Raw genomic sequence first — 23,610 nt, 5'->3', positions numbered from 1 at the left:
GAGTCTCATCGATATAATACAACATTCTTGCCGGTTCGATACAATGGTTCTCTCCGCCCAGTAAAAAATAAAAATAAAAGAAGAAAGAAGAAAATTCCCTTTACAAGTGAATTTTCTGGACAGAAGATTCACTTGCTTGTGTTCACACATTCAAGTAGTCCCTAGTAAAGGCCCATTCCCACTGGGCCAGATAAAATATATCTGGAGATATTTCTCCAGATATTTCTCCATGCAAAGTGGATGGTAGATACAGATAAAAAAATGTTTTGCCACAGATAAAAGTATCTGTGGCAAATATCTGTGGTATATATTTTTTTTATCTGTATCTACCATCCACTTTGAATGGAAAAATATCTGGAGAAATATCTCCAGATATCTTTTATCTGGCCCAGTGGGAATGGGCCTTTAGGGGGATACTGTATGGATATTTACATACAGTATAATAAAAAATAATACATTATCATTTGGTATTATATTCCTTTTGCCTGGAGGGAGTGCTTTGCCAGTGCTGTTGCAGCAGATAATACCCATTGGGCCTAGAATTATTTTAACCAGTGAAAAACAGCAGATATACAAGCTCACAGCGCGGCACCGAGTGCCGCGCTGCGAGCTTGCAGATCTGCTATTTTTGAAAAAAGTTGTGAAAACGTGAGCAAATCTTTGAATATATGTAACTAAATATTTTGAGATGGGGGTCCGTGGCCAAATATATATCATTTTGGGGGTCCTTCACATGAAAAGGTTTGAGAACCACTGACATAGTAGTCTCTCAAGAACAGACTAACAGAGCTCCAATTGAGTGAAAAGGACCTTTTCTTTGACGATGGCTGGCCAGATTGATGACATAGAAACATAGGTTTTTCCAAAAAACCTTAGGATTCAAAAGACACTTATAGAATCGGGTCAAAATTCAATTTTTCACGATTTTTCAAAAATAGAAAATCTACAAGCTCGCAGAGCGGCACTCGGTGCCGCGCTGTGAGCTTGTATATCTGCTATTTTTCAATAGTTAAAGCATAAAATAATGATACACAATACTGTGTACCCGTTCTAAATGGGTTAATCCATGACTGAAGGGGGAAACTGACATAATGTCAGTATGGAAGAAGGCCCATTTATACTCAACATTAAGTGCATTTACAGATACGGACGGAGATGGCTGTCTGTAATTTCTACATTCATTTCGTCCAACTTTCTGCACATTTTCTGAAAGCGTATGGACATGGAAGAAACGCAGTACCTCCCGTAAACGTGTTTGTAGATAGACATGGTCTTTCGTTGGTGAGAATTGTCAAACATCTACTGCATATCGCTTAAAATCAGCACAGGGACAAACAGTGATTACAGAACAGCTATTATTACTATTATTATTATTATGACCTCAACATTCACTGTTTTTTGTCCGAAAACATTTGACTCTGACATGCCCTCTAGTGCATGAAGGTCACATAACATGATCTTTTATTTTACTCATAATCTGAGGTCTGTGAAAACAAAAGAAAAACTGTAAAATATTTAAGAGACTAGACTTTTGATTGGTCATATGTCACATAGGGGCTAATTTTAATCATGTTCTTGTGAAGCAGTCTGTTGGTGCTCATCGGTTAAGACTAACAAGGTCAGTGAGATTCCCCTACAGTTGAGCCCCAAAACTTGCCTCACAGGCAAAAATGGCAATTCATTCTTAAATACTAGGCCTCCATGAACAAAACTTGTTCACAATAACAGTTAGAGGCACGGACTGCAGTCATACAGGCAAACACCCATGGTTAATCCACAGATTACTGCGTTTGGGTCATAATTCACATACTGATAAATGGATGGGTCCAGGTGGGTGAAATAATATAGTATATATCACCCACCTATCTCTCTCTTTCCGTCCCCCCAACACGGTCGAGGCAGCCTATGTAAAGTGTCTTGAGAAAACTTGTTATAATTCGACACTTTAATAAATTCACCCTTTGTCAAGTCCCGCCCGTTGTCCCTCTTCGCACCCATTGGTCGCTGTGTCTTGGCGGGACAAAAGTCCTTTCTCTCCATCCACTACCATTGAAATGCAGTTGCTTCTTATTGTTATTTTGTGTATTCAATTCTCATTTTAAAACTTGGTTTCAGTAAAAAGGAGCCTCTCAGTATAGTTACTGGGCATGTTTTTAAAAGTTTTTTTCTCTCCAAATATGATGTTTTAGCAAATTCAACATAAAAAAGGCGGAACCAGGGTGGGACAAGGCAGAAAGAGCCTGCTGGTTGGTCAGTCAGGGACCAATTTGGTCGTCTCATCTTCCCATGAAGTGATATCCCCAACCAAGCAGACGTAATACACTGGCAACTGTCCCTTTAAAGATCACTACAATACCCTGCAATAACGTCTTATCATAACACAGCCGTGCTTAGAAGGCAGATGAACTTTCACCGCACGGTTTGGAAAAACACTAACCCGAGACACGACCAGTTCCTGAAAGGGACGTGGCAGAGGATGAGCAGCAAACTAAAAGCTACAAACCAAAACAGACTCACTCAAAAAGAGCCCAAAAACAGGCTATAGTCAGAGGGATGAGAGAATGCTTCACCCGAGTGGTGTTTTCGGCGAACGACTTTTAAAAAACACGTTTTAATTAAAGGGCGGCCTTAAACAACATTATTATAATTTCTAAAAGTAGTAAAAAAATGTGACATCGATGCTAACCTCAAGGACGGAGTATGTGAGCAGCGATGGTTACATCGTTTGAATCTGGCGTGTTCATTTTTCATACGTAAAGGGAGTATAAATGGGCCTTACAGCTTAAAGCAACTGGTCTTTAAACGTGCTTGTGAATACAGACTTACAGTACATAAATACACACACACACACACACACACACACACACACACACACACACACACACACACACACACACACACACACACACACACACACACACACACACACACACACACACACACACACACACACACACACACACACACACACACACACACACACACACACACAAACACACACACACACACAGGAGATACTCTTCGGACAGTCTATTCAGTAACCATAATAAGTGCAAGAGATTTACAGCATATAGAGAAGCTAGGAAGACGTGTGATTGGATCCAGCCCTGTGCTGGGGGCGGGCTCTACTCCAGCAGGGGGTGGTGTGATTGGATCCAGCCCTGCGCTGGGGGCGGGCTCTACTCCAGCAGGGGGTCGTGTGATTGGATCCAGCCCTGCGCTGGGGGCGGGCTCTACTCCAGCAGGGGGTCGTGTGATTGGATCCAGCCCTGCGCTGGGGGCGGGCTCTACTCCAGCAGGGGGTCGTCGTCCTCCTCGTCCAGCTGGAGTCTCTGGAAGGGCCGGGATGCTGAGGGTCGGTGGCGCTTCATCAGCCTGAAGAGGCCTGAAACAACAAGGGTTCTGTGACAAACAGCTCCTGCATACGCTGGAGTAGGGGTGGGCGATATGGTGATAATTATCGTTGAGACGATACAATGTCTCCACGATACGCCTTTTCAGAGGTACCGTATATATCGTGATACAATTGAGGGAGCCTTGTAAAAAATCCTGTTGATTTGTTAATACAGAGATTCATTGCAGAATTCATTTAAACCTGCATTTTGGTCTAAATCAGTAGTTATCAAACTTTAAAATCTTTAAAGTCTCCACTTAACTCTGACAGTATACAAATTTGTATACTGTCAGATTTACATACTTGTAAAGTTCAAATTTGACCTCCCAAAAGGAACCCAGAGAGTCTAGTTTTTGTCAAGTAACTTAAAAAATAACCACAAAAACCAATGTGAAAAAGAATCGTGATAAAATCGTGTATCGTGATACAGCTTGGGAAAATATTGTGATATTGTATTTTTCCATATCGCCCACGTACCCTACGCTGGAGCAGTGGTTCTCAAACTTGGGGTCGGGACTCCAAATTATTTTGTGGGGTCCCCAGATGATTAGCTTAATGTCATTTTTTTCCTTCTCACTCAACGGTAAACAAACCAACACACAGTATAAGTGTATACAGGGTATATGCACATTTATAAAGTGACGATTTAAGGACTTTCAAGACCGTTTTAATACCAAACTGGCCGAACGGTCAAATATGAAGTAAGCAAGAGTCAAACATTGAGAAAATAGCCGATCTACATGCTCACAATGCCTCGCGGCGTGAGAGCATGTAGATCTGCTATTTTCACAATATTTATCTGTGGAACCGAGTCACATTAAATGTGTCCCCAGTTCAAATATGTGTCCCAATCTCCCCAGGAGCCAGTCATTGCAATTTTTTTCATTTTCATTTTTTCATTTCATTTGCAAGCTGGGGATCATAGCTACAAAATGATATATTGGTTGTGGAGATTGACCCAACAGTTTTGAAGATATGGCTTATAGAATGATGCCATGCTGAAATAGTACTTTTGAGATATTCAAGTTTTAAATAAATTTCTAACCTGCAATGACCTGACTCCGCCACATGGGGAGCAATCTTCAATTCAATCTTCAATTCAAAGAAGCTTTATTGGCATGAGAACACAAACGTTTACACAGTGGTGGAAAAAGTACCAACATTTTATAATAAAGTAAAGTATCAATTCTGCAATGTAGAATCACTCTGTTACAAGTAAAAGTCCAGAATAAAAAATGTACTTGAGTAAAAGTACAAAAGTATTGGTATCCAAATGTACTTAAAGTACCAAAAGTAAAAGTACAAAATGTTTGAAAATAGCAGATCTACAAGCTCACAACGCGTCGCACCGCAATGCGTTGTGAGCTTGTAGATCGTCTATTTTCAAATAGCCTTGGTATAACATAGGGCTAAAGTGGTTTATGTATGTTTTAAACTTTAGTTATTGCTCTCTAAAAAGATAATGCCACAACAGCATCTCAAGCATTATTGGGCTAAATGTAAAGACGCTACAGTGCGCCAACCGTGAAGCAGTTTAACCAATTTGCTACATACGTCTACACAAACGGTCAGATTACAAAGATAAATTGCTTAGTGAAGGCTCACAGATGTCACCATAGGGTACGCTCCAGCAGAATGTCCCGTAATGATCGTATTATTTAATGAGGAGCATTTTAATCCGATCGGTCGTCGTTTCCTTAAAAAGGTATTAATGTATCTAAGTGCAGTACACCTCGCAACCGATGGGGTCGCATGGCTGAAAAACAACAGAAAATGGCATCTGATCGGATTAAAATGCAGTTTATTAAACAATACGAAAGATACGGGTAATTCTGCTTGAGCGTACCATACTGTGACATCTGTGAGACTTCAGTAAGCACGTTATCTTTGAAATATGAAGGTTTTTGTAGACGTACGTAGCAAATAGGATTAACTGCTCAACACGAGGTTGAAGTGAACCTATTACGTGTGCAACAGGGCTAACTGTGCTAAATGTAGCATAATCAGTGTTTGTGTAACTTCAGCCAGAAGGATTATTTGACCTGATAATAAAACACAATCTACAGGCTTAACCGCCTCGCGTTGTGAGCTTGTAGAAGAGAGCAACAATAGAGTTGGGTCACGTTTTATTTGTTTATAGCCTGCAGCTAGCGCTGCAGCTAGCGCTAGCTAACGCTAGCTAGCGTTAGCCGTTAGCCACTCATAGCCAGTCAACCAGAATAGTCTACTCTAAAGTCAACTTTCCGACGGCGAGTGAACGATTGCATTCCATCCATGTTTTCTTGGCTGTCAATTTATTGTCCAAAAAAACAAACACCCTGAACGTTAGAATTAGATAGTTTAGGACGACACTGATCTATTCAATGCTAAGCTAACTCAGTGACAAAGGAAGCTTCCGCACCGGAGCATACGTCACAGACGTCTCCAGGCCGCTCCAGGATCATTTCACCAGCGTAGAAGAAGAAACAGCGGAAGTCAAGAACGGCGGAAGAATAATAAATAATAATACACAAAATCATACATTACGTGGTTAATAATTGTTCATTTGGAACACACGTGGCATTAAATTAATGGGATAAATACTGTGGGTTGCTTCGCTAAGTAATGGAGTCCCGATATTACCGCATTTGGCTACAAACGGCTAACAAAGGCTGGCTAGTTAGCATTTTAGCTAATATAAACTGGGAGGACTAACAGAATTATGTACCGATCTCTCACATTAATTAAAAAAAGTCTTATTTACATGCAGAGTTAAGCTCTGGCGTTTAAGTGAAATGTAGCCTAGATATTATGAGATGCTGTTGTGGCATAAAAAAAAAAAGAGCAAAAAAAAAAAAAAAAATCATTTTGGCTACAGGGAATAATGACAGTCCCCGAGATGACTAGCTGCTGGGGGTGCTGGGACACATATGTTTATTTTGGGGGTCCCAACCTAAAAAGGTTTGAGAACCCCTGTGCTGGAGGCATCCCACGACTCACAACGCCGTCCTGTTCTAACCCTCAGAAAGTCACAAAACACCCTGATAAGTCCAGTAGATTAAAGCTCCTTGATGGCATGTTTGTATCAGTGGTGGAAAAAGTACTCAATGTTTTACTTAACTCATACCCTGCCAAAAAAGACGTTTTCTATAATAAAAACGTCTTTTTAACTATGGACCTCCCTGCCAGACGTCTTCTGGACGTCTTTTTTTTTTTAAATAATAAAAAAAAAAAAAAAAAAAAAATTTTTTTTTTTTTTTTTTTAAATAAAAATTTGGACCTCCAACAGTGTACTAGCCATGATCGCGATCGCGAAATTGCATGTTTAACCCCCATACCAACCCCATCTTTCAAACATGGCAGCCATGTTTGTTTACATTTGAAGAAAACATAAGGGCTGCCTTCTCCTGAATGCCTGAACGGATTTCCAAGCGGATTTTTTTGTTTGAAAGCTGTGAAAAGCATGCACATGCATAGTGCATGATCTGTGCACGAATGTGTGCACCAGCGTGCACCAGCGTGCACACTATTTTTTTAACCCTTTGTTGGCGAACCGGCAATATAAGAGGTCCCACTTTAAATATGGCACTGAAGAAGTTAAAAAATAAAAGTATCAATACTACAATGAAGAAATACTCTAATGCAAGTAAAACTCCGGAATTCAAAATGTACCCGAAGTGAAAGTATAAAAGTATTGGCATCAAAAGTATCATAAGTAAAAGTACTCATTTTGCAGATTGTCCCAGTTCAAGTTTTCAAATGTATAAAACTCTTTTTGAAAAATAGCAAAATCTACAAGCTCCCAATGCTGGCAGTCAATGAGTTAATTTCCACCACTGGTTTGTATCTAATTCCGTCGGAATACTTACTACTGTATGTCCCTCTAAGGTTTCCTACTGTGTAAAGAGTATGGCTCACTACTTTAGTTTTGGCGTGGGACTATTCACAAACTAGGATCCATGCTCACATCCTCATTTTAACTTTTTTTTTTTTTTTAACGCTAGGACCTACCTAGGCCTGTCACAATTGTTACATAATGGTCCAATCACAATTATTTGACATAATCACAATTATTTTGCCAAAACTGTCAATCGTTTACGTAAAAAAAAAAATAGCGGAAATAGCCGATCTACAAGCCCAGATGTGACGCGTTGTGAGCTTGTAGACCGGCTATTTCCACAATCAATGTTCTTTTTTGTTTAAGTATAAAGTTATCAAATTCATTCCTTTGTATATCTAGGTTAATATGTGTCACATCTGCCATGTGCAACTTCAAAGACTACAAGCCAAACAGAAATCTAACGTCAAAACTATTTGGGTGACAATTAATGGTCATGTCACAATGGTGACAGCCCCGGGACCTTACCAGTGAGTGTGGTGAGGACCAGCAGGACCCCCACCACCAGGCCCACCACCATGGCAGCGGTGACGCAGTACTCCCCAGGCAGCATGCACCGTGCCTGCTCCAGGGTGCCGTTGTTGGCTGCCGGAGGCACCGAGAGCAGGCGGCACATCAGCGGGTAGATGTCCACGCTCTGCAGCGTGGCCATGCGATAACCCTGGCGGAAGCTGGGCCCGACGGCCGCCAGGAAGGGATGCATGCTGGGTAAGGAGTTGTCATAGCCATGATCGCCCACTGGGGGAGGGGGTAGAGAGAGAGATGGTCATATGCACATAAGCAGAGAGAGAGAGTTTGCATTTCTGTATGTGTGAAATATGTGTATTTTGTGTAATTGCCCATTGTGCTCAATGTATGTGCTCAATTTTGTCAACTAAGAAGACTAAGACTAAAAGACTACAAGAGTGTTATTCAAAAGACAACATCTAAGTCGTCTTAGATCTAAATTAACACTGGTATGTAACTGCAATGAAGTTAAAGCCAAATACATCTTTAATGTATGGTTTATTTTGACCAAGTAACAGGCAGTAGAAGACAATGACTTGTTCAGAGTTATGTGGTTATATAAGATTAAGACTAATACCAAAAGACTAAGGGCTCTATTATGATCCAGGTCTTATGCCTTAACTTCTTTGCCTTTTTTTTACTATTTTGAAAAACATTTTTAAATACTTCAAATGCTGATCTACATCTGCACGTTGTGAGCTTGCAGATCAGCTATTTGAAATATTTAAAAAGAAATGTCTATATAGTAAAAAAAAGGCAAAGAAGTTAAGGCATAAGGCATAAGACCTGGATCATAATAGAGCCCTAAGTCGACTAAGACTAGACTAGACTAAATCAATTTCAGAAGACTAAAACAGGACTAAGACTAAATGGTGTGTTATTCAAAAGACTAAGACTATGACTAAATAAAGATTTGCTGAAAAAATGAACACTGATCAAGTGTGAAGTGAGCAGTGCTAATTTTCGACTCAATTTAATTCAGCGTTCCGCGAAGCTTGGCCAACCCTTTAACAATAGGGTTCCTTAACTCATTTAATGCCACCCTTTCACCACTAGAGGGGGCCAAGTGTGCCACAGACAATCCCATAGAGATATGCTGGTATATGCAGAAGCCCTGCAGCCATGACTTGCCTAAACACTTTCCTTTGTGCATGTACAGGAAGAGGATGAAGTTAGCTTGAAGTTAGCTATTGGCTACCAAGCATTTTAAAAGCCTTATTTTCGTCAACTTAGCCATGATTAAACCTTGCACACCTCATGCATGGGAAAAAAACAGAGAAGAATGAGCTCTAAAAAATCCAATGCAATCCTGGATTGCATTGTTGTGGGTTTGTGCAGTTTGTTCACAGCTTTCAAACAAAAAAATCCGATTGGAAATCCGTTCAGGCATTCTTGAGATAATAGCCATTATGTTTTACACTGTTGTGAGCTTGGAGGTCTGCTACCTGAGTTGTATGGGGGTTGTATGGGGGTTAAACATGCAAAATCGCGATTGAAATCATGTTCACTAGTTTTGATGGGGTCCAAAAAAAAAAATCAAAAAAAAAATTTCAATTTTTTTTTTTTTTTTTTTTGGAATCACGTGTATACACGTGATTGGCACTGTGGGATGCGCTAATATATCACGTGTATACACGTGATTGGCACAGAATGAGTTAACAGAAGCGATACCACTAACATTGATGGATAGGATAGGAGCATTATCATAATTTTTCCTTTCTACTTTATATTGTTGTTGTTGTGGGTATTAACAATTTAACATTTTGGTGTAGTTATTCACCCATCTACAGAGTACAGACTGTCAAGCACCAAACAATGTGTATTTTTCATGGTCCGATGTAGGTATATGGAGTCTATATTTGTATCGCTGTCCTTTGTTTTGCAACGTGTCTGAGCTGAGCTGTCCGTCGCTGTTTTGTATTTGTCATAAAATGTAAAAATCTATAAAAATTATACTTACACCGCGGCAGCGTGCTCCCGTTCTGCACTATGGTCCAGCCCTCGTCAGCGACCAAGATGATTGGCTGGATGTGCTGGTTGTTCTTGTAGTGCAGCCTATCAGGGATGGCCTCTTTCAGGTAAGCCGTCATGTGGGGGTGGCACTTTTTGAGCAGACCGAAGACCGTCTCTGGATCTGAGAAAGAGAAATGCAAGAATGTGTGCATGCACACACACCAGTGTGCCCCATATTCCTTCAATTACTGTAGAAACATTTGACCTGCACCTGCTCTATTCTACTCACATCTATATTTATGTGTATATCTGTACCATTAACTAACAGAACAGTTAGCTCTATTTCATTATATAAAAGTAAAATAGGAGCCATGAAACATCTTGAGGCTAAAAGCAGCTCTAAACATAATGGGCATATGTCACTACTCACTTTAAGAGAGTGGTAAGAGAATAATTAACTTTACAAACAATGCACATGAAGCTTTAGGACACATTAGGCATAGAATAATCAGTAGTCATCCGAGTGCGAGGAAAACAATTAGTACTTCGGACCACGTCGTCTCGTCACTCTCATATCACCATGACTCGTCCATCTAACAATAATAGGGACAAAGACAGAGATATCCATACAAGGGTAAAAAAGGGACCTGGACAGACAGATGCAGAGATCTCCATATATGGGCAAATCAGTAGGATTGCAGCCTAGGTCTGAGGGCTTCGTAGCTGCCTGAACTATTCGTGAGACCTCTAATAGATTATAACAGCGATAGTTCATGACTTTCCCGTTCATGTTCTGGTTGTACAGAAAAGGCACCTGAGCAATTTAAATCCATTAATGGACTGTTAATTAACTGTTTGATAAATGTTTAGTGGTAAGATAAAATACTTTGAAATGCATCAGAGTAGTAGTAGGCCCAACACATCCTGGTTGTACACTTGAATGTTCCGTTTTATTCCGTCCTGCTGGTATATGGGTACCTTTGTGTCTGCTGGTATATGGGTACCTTTGTGTCTGCTGGTATATGGGTACCTTTGTGTCTGCTGGTATATGGGTACCTTTGTGTCTGCTGGTATATGGGTACCTTTGTGTCTGCTGGTATATGGGTACCTTTGTGTCTGCTGGTATATGGGTACCTTTGTGTCTGCTGGTATATGGGTACCTTTGTGTCTGCTGGTATATGGGTACCTTTGTGTCTGCTGGTATATGGGTACCTTTGCGTAGCCTGTCGTTGCTCATACTAAATCCTCACTGCGTGTTGGATATACCGCCAGGGGGTGGTGTTGTGCGGTCTGGTTTATTAACCAGGCTAACCTTTGCGTGGGATGAGGGCAGCGACAGGTGTGATGTCCACCAGGCTGTAGTTGTCCGGGTGCAGGCAGTCGGCCAGCCTGATGAGACGCTGGGCAGAGCACTGGGCCATGCCGTGGTCACTGGTGACCAGGACGTTGACACGCCCCCACAGGCCCGCCTGCTTCAGCTCTGACATCAGCAGCCCTATGTGGTCATCCACCTACACGCGCACACGCACACGCACACGCACACACACACACACACACACACACACACACACACACACACACACACACACACACACACACACACACACCTTGATTTGCAAAGGAACCTTTCAAACATATCTCCTCCAAGCTCGATGTGTTTTACAAGGGGCACTAAATGGACAGACCTCCCCCCCACGCGTTATTTGGAATCGCACATGAGTTCTGGGCAAACCCCGTCCATGGAAGCTTTTGATTGGCTGAACTAGCACTAGGGAGCGCTCCTTTTTGTTCGCTTGGACCGCACGGAGGTGCGATAACCCTAACTCTAACCCTAACCTTAACCTCAGTAAAACTGTGCCTAACCCTAACCCTAACCTTAACCTCAGTAAAACTATGCCTAAACCTAACCCTAACCCTGACCTTAACCTCAGTGAAACTAACGCTAACCTGCCGACAGGCGTGAAAACAAACGGCTCCGCCCAGAACTCATGTGCGATTCCAAATAACGCCCCCCCCACACACAGACAAAAATAAAGGCAGTTGAACCAATAGTAGCTCTGGTCCAGCTCTGACAGAGCCGTTGGCAAATGACTAGACCGGGATTTCCCAGCCCCTACGAGCGCTCAACTTGAGTCAAAATAAACTAAACTACTTCACTACTCACCTAACCAAAGGTAGTTTTGCGTTGTTGAAAGTCTCAGCACAATGTGCTGAGAACCTTTCAGCACCCCACCCACTCTGCAAAATACAATATTTTTGGCACGAAATAAAAGTGCATCCAACTCGACCGGCACTTATTTCCGGGTTGTGAACCATTGTGTCTGTGCCGGTGGCCGCTGGATTGCTCGAGGTGGGTGAGCTCTATTACATTACAAAAATAATGTATAATGTATATCAAGTAACTACTTGAGTAGTGAAGTAGTTTAGTTTATTTTGACTCAAGTTGAGCACTCGTAGGGGCTGAGAAATCGCGGTCTAGTCATTTGCCGACGGGTCTGTCAGAGCGTCAGTGGAGCTGACGCTCTGGACCAGAGCTAAACCAATAGAGGGACACACAAGCACAGAAACACATTTTGTCATATTAGCGTAGAACACATCTACTGTGTGCATGGTGTACTGTACCTCTTTCAGTGCCATGGTCATGGCAGTGGTGTTGTCAGGGCCATAGATATGACCAGAGCGGTCAGGCTCCTCATAGTACAGGGCTGAAAACATCACTCCTTTCTCCTAATGGGATGACAGGGACAATGAATGAATGAATGAATGGATGAATGAATATGGACATACAGGTACATGTACATGCTGTAATGGGTTGCCTAGCAAACTCAGTGTGGGCCATCTGTCACCAGTTGAAATAAACTGGAAAACATTGTTGACTCTGGCTCACATTTCTGTGTTCATACACAAATTCATTCCACCCCCCACCGCCCCAACTAGTTTCTCAAGTAGTGCAAAGAGCAAGAGGTATTTATTAGGTAAACAGTAGGGGTGCAACGGTTTACGGTTTAAAACCGAACCGTACGGTACGCCCTGCACGGTTCAATATGCCTTTATGGAAAGCAATTTTTCGGTCTTGCAAAAAATAAATAAATAAACGACTTGCGGAGTTGCCTGTGATCCGCAAGTGAATCCGTCTGATGTTACTCACCAAAAACAGCAGATCCACAAGCATGATGACTGTAGCCTGTATCGCCTATATTCAGGGGCGACATCATCATTTCATTCATAACTTAGGAGATTTCATCAATTGATTTGGCTCTAGCTAACGTTTCTGTGCTGCTGTCTCCAGTCCTAAACCTTTGTTTAGTTTTCTTTGCGACAGATCTCCCCTCCCCTCTCCTCTCCTCTCTGTCCACAATGCGCGCTCCACACGCAGTGTTGTTTTTGACAGCAAATTTTGATTTAGTTTTAGTCATAGTCTTTTGAATAAAATCTAATTTAGTTTTAGTCATAATTTAGTCTCCTGAAGTTTTAGTTTTAGTCTAATTTTAGTTGACTAAATCTACAGTTGATTTAGTCAACTAAAATGTATTTTGGCAACCCTTGATGGCATCGTAATGACTGATTTTACACTTGGTTGCATGCTGAAAATAGCAGATCTACAAGCTCACAACAACGTGTCGCAGCGCAACATCTGAGAGCAACTAAATATAAAATTACTTTCTCCTCCACTAGTCCCTCCCTAACGTTTTAGTCTAGTTTTTATTTTGTTGACGAAATTGTCAATATATATAGTCTCAGTTTTAGTCATCACAGCTTAGTTTTTATTTCGTTTTTATGTAGTTTTCGTCAGTGAAAAAAACACAGTTGACACACATTTTTCGTCATAGTTTTAGTCGACGAAATCAACACTGTCCACACGCGAGGCAAAATGACATGAGGTGTTTCCCCCCCCCCTAGAGCATAAAATGGAAGGCATCAAAAAAGCGATGTATTTTTTTTTCTTGAAAATAACGAAAGGCAGAAAATACTGTAATAGGTTTTTTTTTACTTTAATTTACTAAAACAATTACTTTACAAATATTTTAAAGGAGTAGTTCATCCCCAAAATGACTTTTTTTCTATTGATTACTCAGGCCATGGAGAGTAGAGTTCAATAATATTTTTTGTTTTTTGTCACATTCCTAAGACAAAAATGTGATAACAATAAATTTACCCCCATTGATTCCGGATGGTGACCCGTTTCGAAACGGGTCACCATCCGGAATCAATGGGGGTAAATTTACTCGAATCAAAATGTTGTCTTAGGAATGTGACAAAAAACAAAAAATATTATTGAACTCTACTCTCCATGGCCTGAGTAATCAATAGAAAAAAAGTCATTTTAGGGGTGAACTACTCCTTTAAGTTAAATAAACTGAAATCTTTGGATATATATTTTTTTTTTCTGTACCGTGGGCTAACTGAACCGTTGCACCCCTCGTAAACAGAACAGTGCAGTCGGCTCAGCTACGGTCACGTTTGGGAACAAGGACGTTTCCTTACCTTTCCGTCCCCTTTGATCCAGTTGGTCACGTTCCCTATTCGTTCCCTGAAACTCATGGAAGAGTTGTACGGGAGGAAGTGGGACGCTGTGCGGTTCCTGATGACCACGTCGGAGCCGGGCCACATCATGGCAGCCGTCTGGTAGCCGGAGTCCTGCGCTGTGATCCAGAGGGGCAGGGCCCCGTTCCACCAGAAGGGGTCTTTGTCGTTGGATACGCTGAAGTTCTTGTGGTTGATCGGGTCGTACATGACGCTGGCCAGGATGCCATGAGACTCTGCATACAGTCCTGTCACCTAGATAGAACAATCAGTACATGAGACTCTGCATACAGTCCTGTCACCTGGATAGAACAATCAGGCAAGTCAGGAAAACAAAAAGGAAAATGTATTTAGAAAACAGTATTTACTATTTAAAACTGTAACCAAGAACAAGTGGCTACTAGTAGGCCTGTCACAATTATTACATAATCGTCTAATCGCAATTATTTTGACATAATCGCAATTATTTTGTCATAATCGTCAATTGTTTCCATTTTTTCATATATTTTCAAACATTTTCAAAAATATTGGAAATAGCAGATCTACCAGCTCACATGTTGCAATGCAACGCGTTGTGAGCTTGTTGATCGGCAATTTCCACTATCAATGTTCTTTTTTATGTATAAAGTTGTCAAATATGCCAGTATTTTTTTTTTTAGATTATGTGTCATATCTGCCATGTGCAACTTCAAAGCCTAAAAGCCAAACAGAAATGTAATAATTGTCAACGACAAAAACACAATTAAATCGTTAATTGCAATTATTTGAGTGACAATAATAATCGCCATCATATCGTGACATCCCTAGCTACATATACTATGGGCCCAGTTTACTGTAGCTAGCTAGCTAGCTAGCTGGTTGAAAGTTACAGCTAGAGAGAGTGGGAGGAGACCCGTAGAGTAGATTCAGCTGGTTGGCTTTATCTTTGAAGTAAGCATTTTTCATGATTTTTTATAAGAATGTACTGGAAATAAAAAGTCAATGCAGGATCAAATGAGGTCAAACCATAGACTGTATAAAAGATATGGACAAAGCGAAGCCATTGGTTTCTATGCAGCGCAAATGACACAATATGGGTCCTTGGCATGGGTGTTGCCATCATAGATTGAAATGCAACCGGTGGAGGCTATTGGCTGCCAACGGTCACGTGCAACAACCGCAGGGATACATGGGAGAATGTGGTCGGAGCCTCCCGAAATACAGCACACAAAGAAGAACACAGCCGGCTGGTATCAGTTTAGTTGGCCACGCCCCCCACAACTTTATCATCAATTTTAACATAAATGGGACCTTATTTTCACAAAACGCATATCATCGTAATTGAAAGGCAATTTTCAACTAGCGATAGGAACCATAAAGTATTCATGAAAATGTTAATTAAGGTTAGAACACGAATGGGGAAAATGAATGGGGTCCAATGGAAAACAATTCTTTTTGCAACCGGCCAGGGGGAAAACAGCACAACTAGCGGCCAATCATAGGAAGTTTTAGTTTCGTATTGGCCTCATTTTAAATCGGCGGAACTCTCCCCCTGGGTCAAACGAGCTGAGAGGTGAGGAGGTAGAGGCCATAATGTTGAGCAGGGTCAGCTGGTGGCTGAGAGGCAGGCATGTTATTCTGACTAACAAATGATGTAGATCACGCCCCGGCCTGACAAAGATCATGTCCCCTCAGGGCAGGCTCTTTGCTGCCATTCAGCTGTCTAGTCTAGTGTCAGTAAATAAAGACATGTGACACCTGGGGGTTGAAGTGCATAGCTGAGGAACAACATTGAAACATGAAACACCCATGTCTGAACCACAACTGTTGTGATATCACTGTTTCACCCATTTAGGCCTAGAATTATAGCAAAAATAGCAGATCTACAAGCTCACAGCGCGGCACCGAGTGCCTCGCTGTGAGCTTGTAGATCTGCTATTTTTGAAAAATCGTGAAAACTCGAATTTCGACCCGATTTTGATCCGATTCTATAAGTGTCTTTTGAATCCTTCTAAGGTTTTTCTTCTTTTTTTTTTGTTGAAAAAAACTATGTTTCTATGTCAGCAATCTGGCCAGCCATCGTCAAAGAAAAGGTCCTTTTCACTTAACTGGAGCTCAGTTAGTTTGTTCTTGAGAGACTACTATGTCAGTGGTTCTCAAACTTTTTCATGTGAAGGACCCCCACAAGTATACAGTATATATTCTGGCCACGGACCCCCATCTCAAAATATTTAGTTCCAGGGACCACCCAGAAGCAAAATGTGATTTCGCTTTGAAAATACATGTATTCAAAGATTTGCACACATTTTCACGACTTTTTCAAAAAATAGCAGATCTACAAGCTCGCAGCGCGGCACTCGGTGCCGCGCTGTGAGCTTGTATATCTGCTATTTTTTCACTTGGTTAAAGCATTCAATAATTCTAGGCCTAAAATTTAAAGTCGCCCGCCCATAACTAGTCTCTTACCAGGCTGTAGTGGTTGGGAAAGGTCTTGGTGACGAAGACGTTGGTCAGATGGTCTACCAGGACCCCCTGGCTGTAGAGGAGCTTCAGGTTGGGCATGGGGAACCTCTGCAGGTAGTCGGCACGGAAACCATCAAACGACACCAGCAGCAGGGGATGTGGGCCTTCGTCGTCGGTGCCCGAGTCTGGCCTCACCCCAGCCAGTGAGCCCAGGCCACAAACCAAGCCCAACAGCATGCTGGGTAACATTCTTAAGAAGTAACATAGGGTCACAGAAACACGAAGAGAGAGAGAGAGAAGGACACAGACATAGTTCATTCTGAGTATGTTGTTAAAGGAGTAGTTCATTGATTGATTGAAGACTTTATTAGAAGTTTGCATAGGAAAAGGTACAGTTTCACAACGGTACAGTTCACTGGTACAAGGTCTATTAAAAGGAGATCCTAGAAAAGGCTAAGCTTATTTCCACAGGAAACCATTTAAGTATCTCATATAACATTGAATGACAGACGAATAGAACACAGTACTATGCAGTAGATATAGTCAGTAAAAAAAATGAAAGAACAAAATACAGTAAGTCAATACAAACAATAAGTATCTATCTATAAATGCGAGAAGTCTCTGCGTGCGTGTCTGCGTGTGTGTCTGTCTGTAATCCGCGTATCTCGAGAACCGTTCGTCCCACCGGCTTCAGATTCGGCACGCGCGCTCCCCGCCGCGGCACGGAGTGCAGTGCCGGGCCTCGACCCGACCCGACGCGCGGTTTTCCCTAACCGCCGCGAAACGTTCGGAATCTCCTTATGCGGAAATCGGCGCAAAATCGGCGCAAGCGCTGAGTCATTGTGACATCACTGCAGTGCCGGGCGCAAGCGCTGATTCATTGTGACATCACTGCAGTGCCGGGCCTTGCCTCGACCCGACAGATATCTCCGTATATGGGCATAAGACTGAGAACTGGGGCCTAGCCTCGAACCGACAGATATCTCCGTATATGGGCATAAAAGGGACACAGACAGATATATGGGCATAAAAGGGACACAGACTGAGATCTCCATATATGGGCAGATACAGAGATCTCCATATATGGGCAATACAGGGGCCTTGCCTCGACCCGACAGATATCTCCGTATATGGGCATAAAAGGGACACAGACAGATATATGGGCATAAAAGGGACACAGATTGAGATCTCCATATATGGGCATATGGGCAGAATAAAAGGGACACAGACTGATACAGAGATCTCCATATATGGGCATATGGGCAGATACAGAGATCTCCATATATGGGCATATGGGCATAAAATGGATGCAGATATATGGGCATAAAAGGGACACAGACAGAGATCTCCATATATGGGCATATGGGCAGATACAGAGAACTCCATATATGACTGATACAGAGATCTCCATATATGGGCATATGGGCAGATACAGAGATCTCCATATATGGGCATATGGGCATAAAATGGACGCAGATATATGGGCATAAAAGGGACACAGACAGAGATCTCCATATATGGGCATATGGGCAGATACAGAGATCTCCATATATGGGCATATGGGCATAAAAGATGGACACAGATAGAGTATATGCACGCTCCCCACCGCGGCATATATGAGCATAAATAGACACAGGCAAACAGATGGTCAAAACGGGTCCTATGACAACAGGTATTATGGGATGAGCATAAATGGACACAGGCAAACAGATGGTCAATACAGGTCCTACAGAGATCTCCATATATGGGCATAAAATGGACGCAGACAGACAGATAACTCCATATATGGGCATAAATGGACACAGGCGGCTTCAGATTCAGCACGCGCGCTCCCCGCCGCGGCACGGAGTGCAGTGCCGGGCCTCGACCCGACCCGACGCGCGGTTTTCCCTAACCGCCGTGAAACGTTCGGAATCTCCTTATGCGGAAATCGGCGCAAGCGCTGAGTCATTGTGACATCACTGCAGTGCCGGGCGCAAGCGCTGATTCATTGTGACATCACTGCAGTGCCGGGCCTTGCCTCGACCCGACAGATATCTCCGTATATGGGCATAAGACTGAGAACTGGGGCCTAGCCTCGAACCGACAGATATCTCCGTATATGGGCATAAAAGGGACACAGACAGATATATGGGCATAAAAGGGACACAGACTGAGATCTCCATATATGGGCAGATACAGAGATCTCCATATATGGGCAATACAGGGGCCTTGCCTCGACCCGACAGATATCTCCGTATATGGGCATAAAAGGGACACAGACAGATATATGGGCATAAAAGGGACACAGATTGAGATCTCCATATATGGGCATATGGGCAGAATAAAAGGGACACAGACTGATACAGAGATCTCCATATATGGGCATATGGGCAGATACAGAGATCTCCATATATGACTGATACAGAGATCTCCATATATGGGCATATGGGCAGATACAGAGATCTCCATATATGGGCATATGGGCATAAAATTGACGCATATATATGGGCATAAAAGGGACACAGACAGAGATCTCCATATATGGGCATATGGGCAGATACAGAGATCTCCATATATGGGCATATGGGCATAAAAGATGGACACAGATAGAGTATATGCACGCTCCCCACCGCGGCATATATGAGCATAAATAGACACAGGCAAACAGATGGTCAAAACGGGTCCTATGACAACAGGTATTATGGGATGAGCATAAATGGACACAGGCAAACAGATGGTCAATACAGGTCCTACAGAGATCTCCATATATGGGCATAAAATGGACGCAGACAGACAGATAACTCCATATATGGGCATAAATGGACACAGGCAAACAGATGGTCAAAACGGGTCCTACAGAGATCTCCATATATGGACATAAAATGGACGTAGACAGATAGATATCAACCATATATGGGCATAAATGATAAATGGACACACGCAAACAGATGGTCAAAACAGATCCTATGACAACAGGTATAATGGGGTTTGCATTAAAGGGCGGGGCATTCATCCCCTATTTACATTGTTCCCGAGTTGGCCAGGGCGCCGACTAGACGCTCGGCCGCCCGAAGGGCGGCCGAGCTTCTAGTATACAAAAAAGGGGCAGGGGAGGGTAGAGCTGGGCTGGGCTAGGTTTGTTTGAAGGGGCAGGGGAGGGTAGGGCTGGGCTGGGCTGGGCTGGGCTAGGTTTGTTTTTTCCAGTTCACCCCCCAAATGACCTTTTTTCTATTGATTACTCATGCCATAGAGACTTGAGTTGTTTTTTGTCGCATTCCTAAGACAAAAATTACATAAACAAGTACCCTGACAGTTTCCCCATCCACTGCCATTCATTTGGGTCCCCAACCAGGGCCATGCATCCGGGTCCCCATCCGGAATCAATGTGGGTAAATTTACTATAATCACATTTTTGTCTTAGGAATGCGACAAATACAAAAAAATACTATTTAACTCAAGTCTCAATGGCGTGAGTAATCAATAGAAATGTTTTCATTTTGTGGGTGAACTACTCCTTTAAGCACCGATTTTAAATGATAGCTGACAGAAAAGGAAGAAAGCATAGTAATCCTATTGCAACAACAGCACAGCACTCATGAAAAAGGTGAGAAGCGAATAGAAAGAGGAAGAGGTTCGGATTTTCCAGGAAATGACTTAAGCTAGCCACAGACTTTCATTTTGACAGTCAACACCAGTCCATTAACCATAAAATGAAACCTATCTAGAATATAATGACAGGCTAAATCACCAGCCAGTAACATCTAAGACAAATTTCAAATGATGGCAGCCTGCGATGAGATTTACTGTACAATAGATTCAATTGTACACAGGGCAAGGATGTACGTCAGTCTGTCAAGCATGGGCACGGCAGCTATATTAAAGCTATTATGGTTGGGTTTTATAGTTAATACTGTAACCAGTATATATTAATCATGGCATCTGTGCATATTTTGATAATACCCCAAAACAGAGGTAAGGCTTGGAAAGCAATAACGCAATTCATAAGGTCCAGTTTACTCTGCTTAATAACCTCATGGTTCATTTGAAATAGTGTGCATATTATTTTACTACTGTCTTTTGTTCGTTCTCTGACTCTTTGTTTGCTGCCAAACCGGCAGTGCATTCTTGTCTGAATGTTACCATTAAAACAGGTTCCTGTGTGTACTTAAAATGTTTGAATGGAGAATGAATGCTAGCTGGCTCTGATGTTTTCCCCTTACAGCAAGACATTTTCAAAACAGTGTATGTGTTCCTCCTTGACCTGACACATTGACACAAAACACCCCACAGACTCACACATCTATGATCATAAACGAGAAATGTAGGCCTGTAGGCCAGCACACCAAGCAAGCCCACAATATAATAGTCCAGACCAAGGGTCTTCAACAGGGGGTCCGGGACCCGTAGGGGGTCCTCAGAGTTACTACAGGGGGTCCTCCAAATCTCTGTGTGATATAAACTTGTTAGCTGCGAGGTGTTGTGAGCTTGTAGATTGCCTATTTTCGGCAAAGACCTTTGGTGAGGGGAAAAGGAGCAGACTAAGTACAGAGTGAAAGGTCAAGTTTATTAAGTATTGACTGTTCAAGTGGTTAAATATCTGAAAACACAAATTGACATGAATCCAAAATACACTGATGATTGTGCTGTCAAACAATGAAACTATATGGAATCTATCGCCTATGAACAGATTGTGGGTTCCCTGCTTCACCTCTCTCTCAACTAAGGGGTCCTTGGCCTGAAAACGTTGAAGACCCCTGGTTATACAGTAAGGCGGCCTTCATAGGAGCACTACACACCATACCCTAACCCTCCTGGTCTCTCCTTGCCCCTGAAATGCAATTTTCTAATTTGCTTCTGGATTTGAAGAAGCTCTGCTATGCTGCAAGCAGAGCCGACTGCCATCTCAAAGGAACCCGTGGAACTGGAGTTAATGTGATTGAATTGAGTTAGGTCTGATAATTGAAAAGAAACGTTTGGCAAGCAAGCAAGCAAACACACATTCATTAAGTCATTCAGGTTCTGTCACATTCAAACACCACACACATAATCTCCTTCACACACACACACACACACACACACACACACACACACACACACACACACACACACACACACACACAAAATTAAGCATCCAATTACAAAAGAAAGTGCACTTCATAGTATGACGTTCAAATGCAAAGTACACAAAAGAACCAGGAAGTTCATCATTTTGCAAAAAGTAAATGATGCCACAATGAAAGATGCCACCAGATAAATAACAAACATACCCACAATACACACATTATATATATATATATATATATATATATATATATATATATATATATATATAGGCCTATATATATAAAATAAGAGAGAGAGAGAGAGAGAGAGAGAGAGAGAGAGAGAGAGAGAGAGCGAATGTAAACAGCAGCACACTATAATGTATTGCTATAATATTTGATATGGGAGCACCAGCAGGTAAACAGTATTATATTACCACCTGGCAGAAATCAGACGTGGCTGTAACCTTATATACACCAGACAGACTCAGACTGGCTAGCATTTAGCAGGCTAATGTCACATACAACAACACAACACAACGTTGACAGTTTGAATGCTAAAACAGCTAAACAGCTGATCGATCATGTTACCTGCAGGGGGTTTGTGTCCACAGGCGTTACAGCAGCTCCGTTACCTCCTTCAGGTGAATAACGTTCAGAAACTTACTTTCTCCGATCAATCTAGTCAGTCAAGTTTGTCAACAGCAACGGCATTCTGACAGACAGCACACTTCCTCCAAGTAAGTAGAGTAGTAGGAGACCCACGCTAGAGGTGGGACGTCCGTGAACGAATCGAGTCTTTTGAACGGCTCTTTGAAATGAACGATATTGGGATCCGGTTCGCAGTAGGTTGCCGTTCCTCTTTGTTTGATTGATTTGATTGATTGATTGAAGACTTTATTAGAAGTTTGCATAGGAAAAGGTACAGTTTCATGACGGTACAGTTCACTGGTACAAGGTCTACTAAAAGGAGATCCATGAAAAGACTAAGCTTATTTCTACAGGAAATAAGAACAAATAAATGTAAATGAACAGTGGTGGAAAAAGTACTACTCTCCAATTCTTTACTTTGCTGTGAAGCAAAAAAAAGTATCATCAATACTGCAGAAATACTCTGCCACAAGTAGTTTGGAATTAAAATAGGCTAATTCAGTAAAAGTACAAAAGTAGACCTATCAGTATCAAAATGTACTTATAGTAGCCTAGGTCTACCAGTAGTAGCAGGCGCGGACGGCTCATTAAGGCGAAAAGGCGCTCGCCTTTTATTTATTTTTGATCCTGTCTAACAATACAAATAACCCCCCCCCCCCCCCCAAAAGCCCAGCTTACCGACATAATGTTGCTCAACCAGTTCCTTGCCCATTCACTGGTATGCGGGGGAAGGCGACCACTTGTCAACTAATCAAGTCCTTCATTGAGATGTAAATTAATTTCGGCTTGCCTTTTGTTCTCATGGCCATCACCTCTACCTGAAAGCTAGGCTACTGTCAACTGTCCTCTGAAATTCACTAGAGTGTTGCTTGGATTTGACCGAGTAGTTTTCAACACCATGCAGTCAGCTGGAGCTGGGGCTGGAGTTTAATGATGGAAAATGCACATTGGCACTGATTTTGCTGTATGATTGTCATTGTCTACATGTGTGTAACTTTGTTTTCTCTGTTGCAGTGGTGTAAAAAGTACTTACATTCTGTACTTAAGTAAAAGTATCAATACTTACAGGCAATAGGCTGTTCAAAATGTACTTGAGTAAAAGTATGAAAGTATTGGCATCAAAATATACTTAAAGTACCAAAAGTTAAAGTACAACACGTTTGAAAATAGCAGATCTACAAGCTCACAATGTGTCCATCATGACACATTGTGAGCTTGTAGATCTTCTATTTTCAAAT

The 23,610-nt window shown here is 42.0% G+C and overlaps 1 protein-coding gene across 2 annotated transcripts; it reads right to left on the bottom strand.

Annotated features, from left to right (window-relative positions):
* Positions 1-315: 315 nt before the first annotated feature.
* On the bottom strand, positions 316-22,450 carry enpp4 (ectonucleotide pyrophosphatase/phosphodiesterase 4). 2 transcript variants are annotated; one of them, XM_080720811.1, is made up of 8 exons: positions 22,313-22,450; positions 16,701-16,947; positions 14,217-14,510; positions 12,354-12,458; positions 11,044-11,242; positions 9,739-9,912; positions 7,740-8,009; positions 316-3,385 (listed from the first exon to the last, which is right to left on the bottom strand). In XM_080720811.1, exons 2-8 carry the CDS (start codon positions 16,944-16,946, stop codon positions 3,288-3,290), a joined length of 1,386 nt encoding a protein of 461 aa, XP_080576937.1. In that variant the 5' UTR covers position 16,947; positions 22,313-22,450; the 3' UTR covers positions 316-3,287. The 2 variants fall into 2 exon arrangements, with proteins under 2 accessions (XP_080576937.1, XP_080576938.1); XM_080720812.1 differs by lacking the exon at positions 22,313-22,450 and having other exon boundaries at positions 16,701-16,969.
* Between the last annotated feature and the right edge of the window lie 1,160 nt (positions 22,451-23,610).

This window comes from Nannobrachium achirus (genome assembly GCF_963921795.1).
Source record: "Nannobrachium achirus genome assembly, chromosome: 24".
Taxonomy (NCBI): domain Eukaryota; kingdom Metazoa; phylum Chordata; class Actinopteri; order Myctophiformes; family Myctophidae; genus Nannobrachium; species Nannobrachium achirus.
The sequence above is the reverse complement of the archived record's forward strand: the minus strand, read 5'-3'. Positions and strand labels throughout refer to the sequence as shown.

Bases quoted from the DNA above. Each gene is read 5' to 3' on its own strand.
- enpp4 (XM_080720811.1), bottom strand. From the start codon at position 16,946: ATGTTACCCAGCATGCTGTTGGGCTTGGTTTGTGGCCTGGGCTCACTG. The intron at 14,511-16,700 runs GTAAGAGACTAG...TGTTCTATCTAG, and splicing joins TTCCCAACCACTACAGCCTG to GTGACAGGACTGTATGCAGA. The intron at 9,913-11,043 runs GTTAGCCTGGTT...TCTCTTTCTCAG, and splicing joins TGCCCTCATCCCACGCAAAG to ATCCAGAGACGGTCTTCGGT.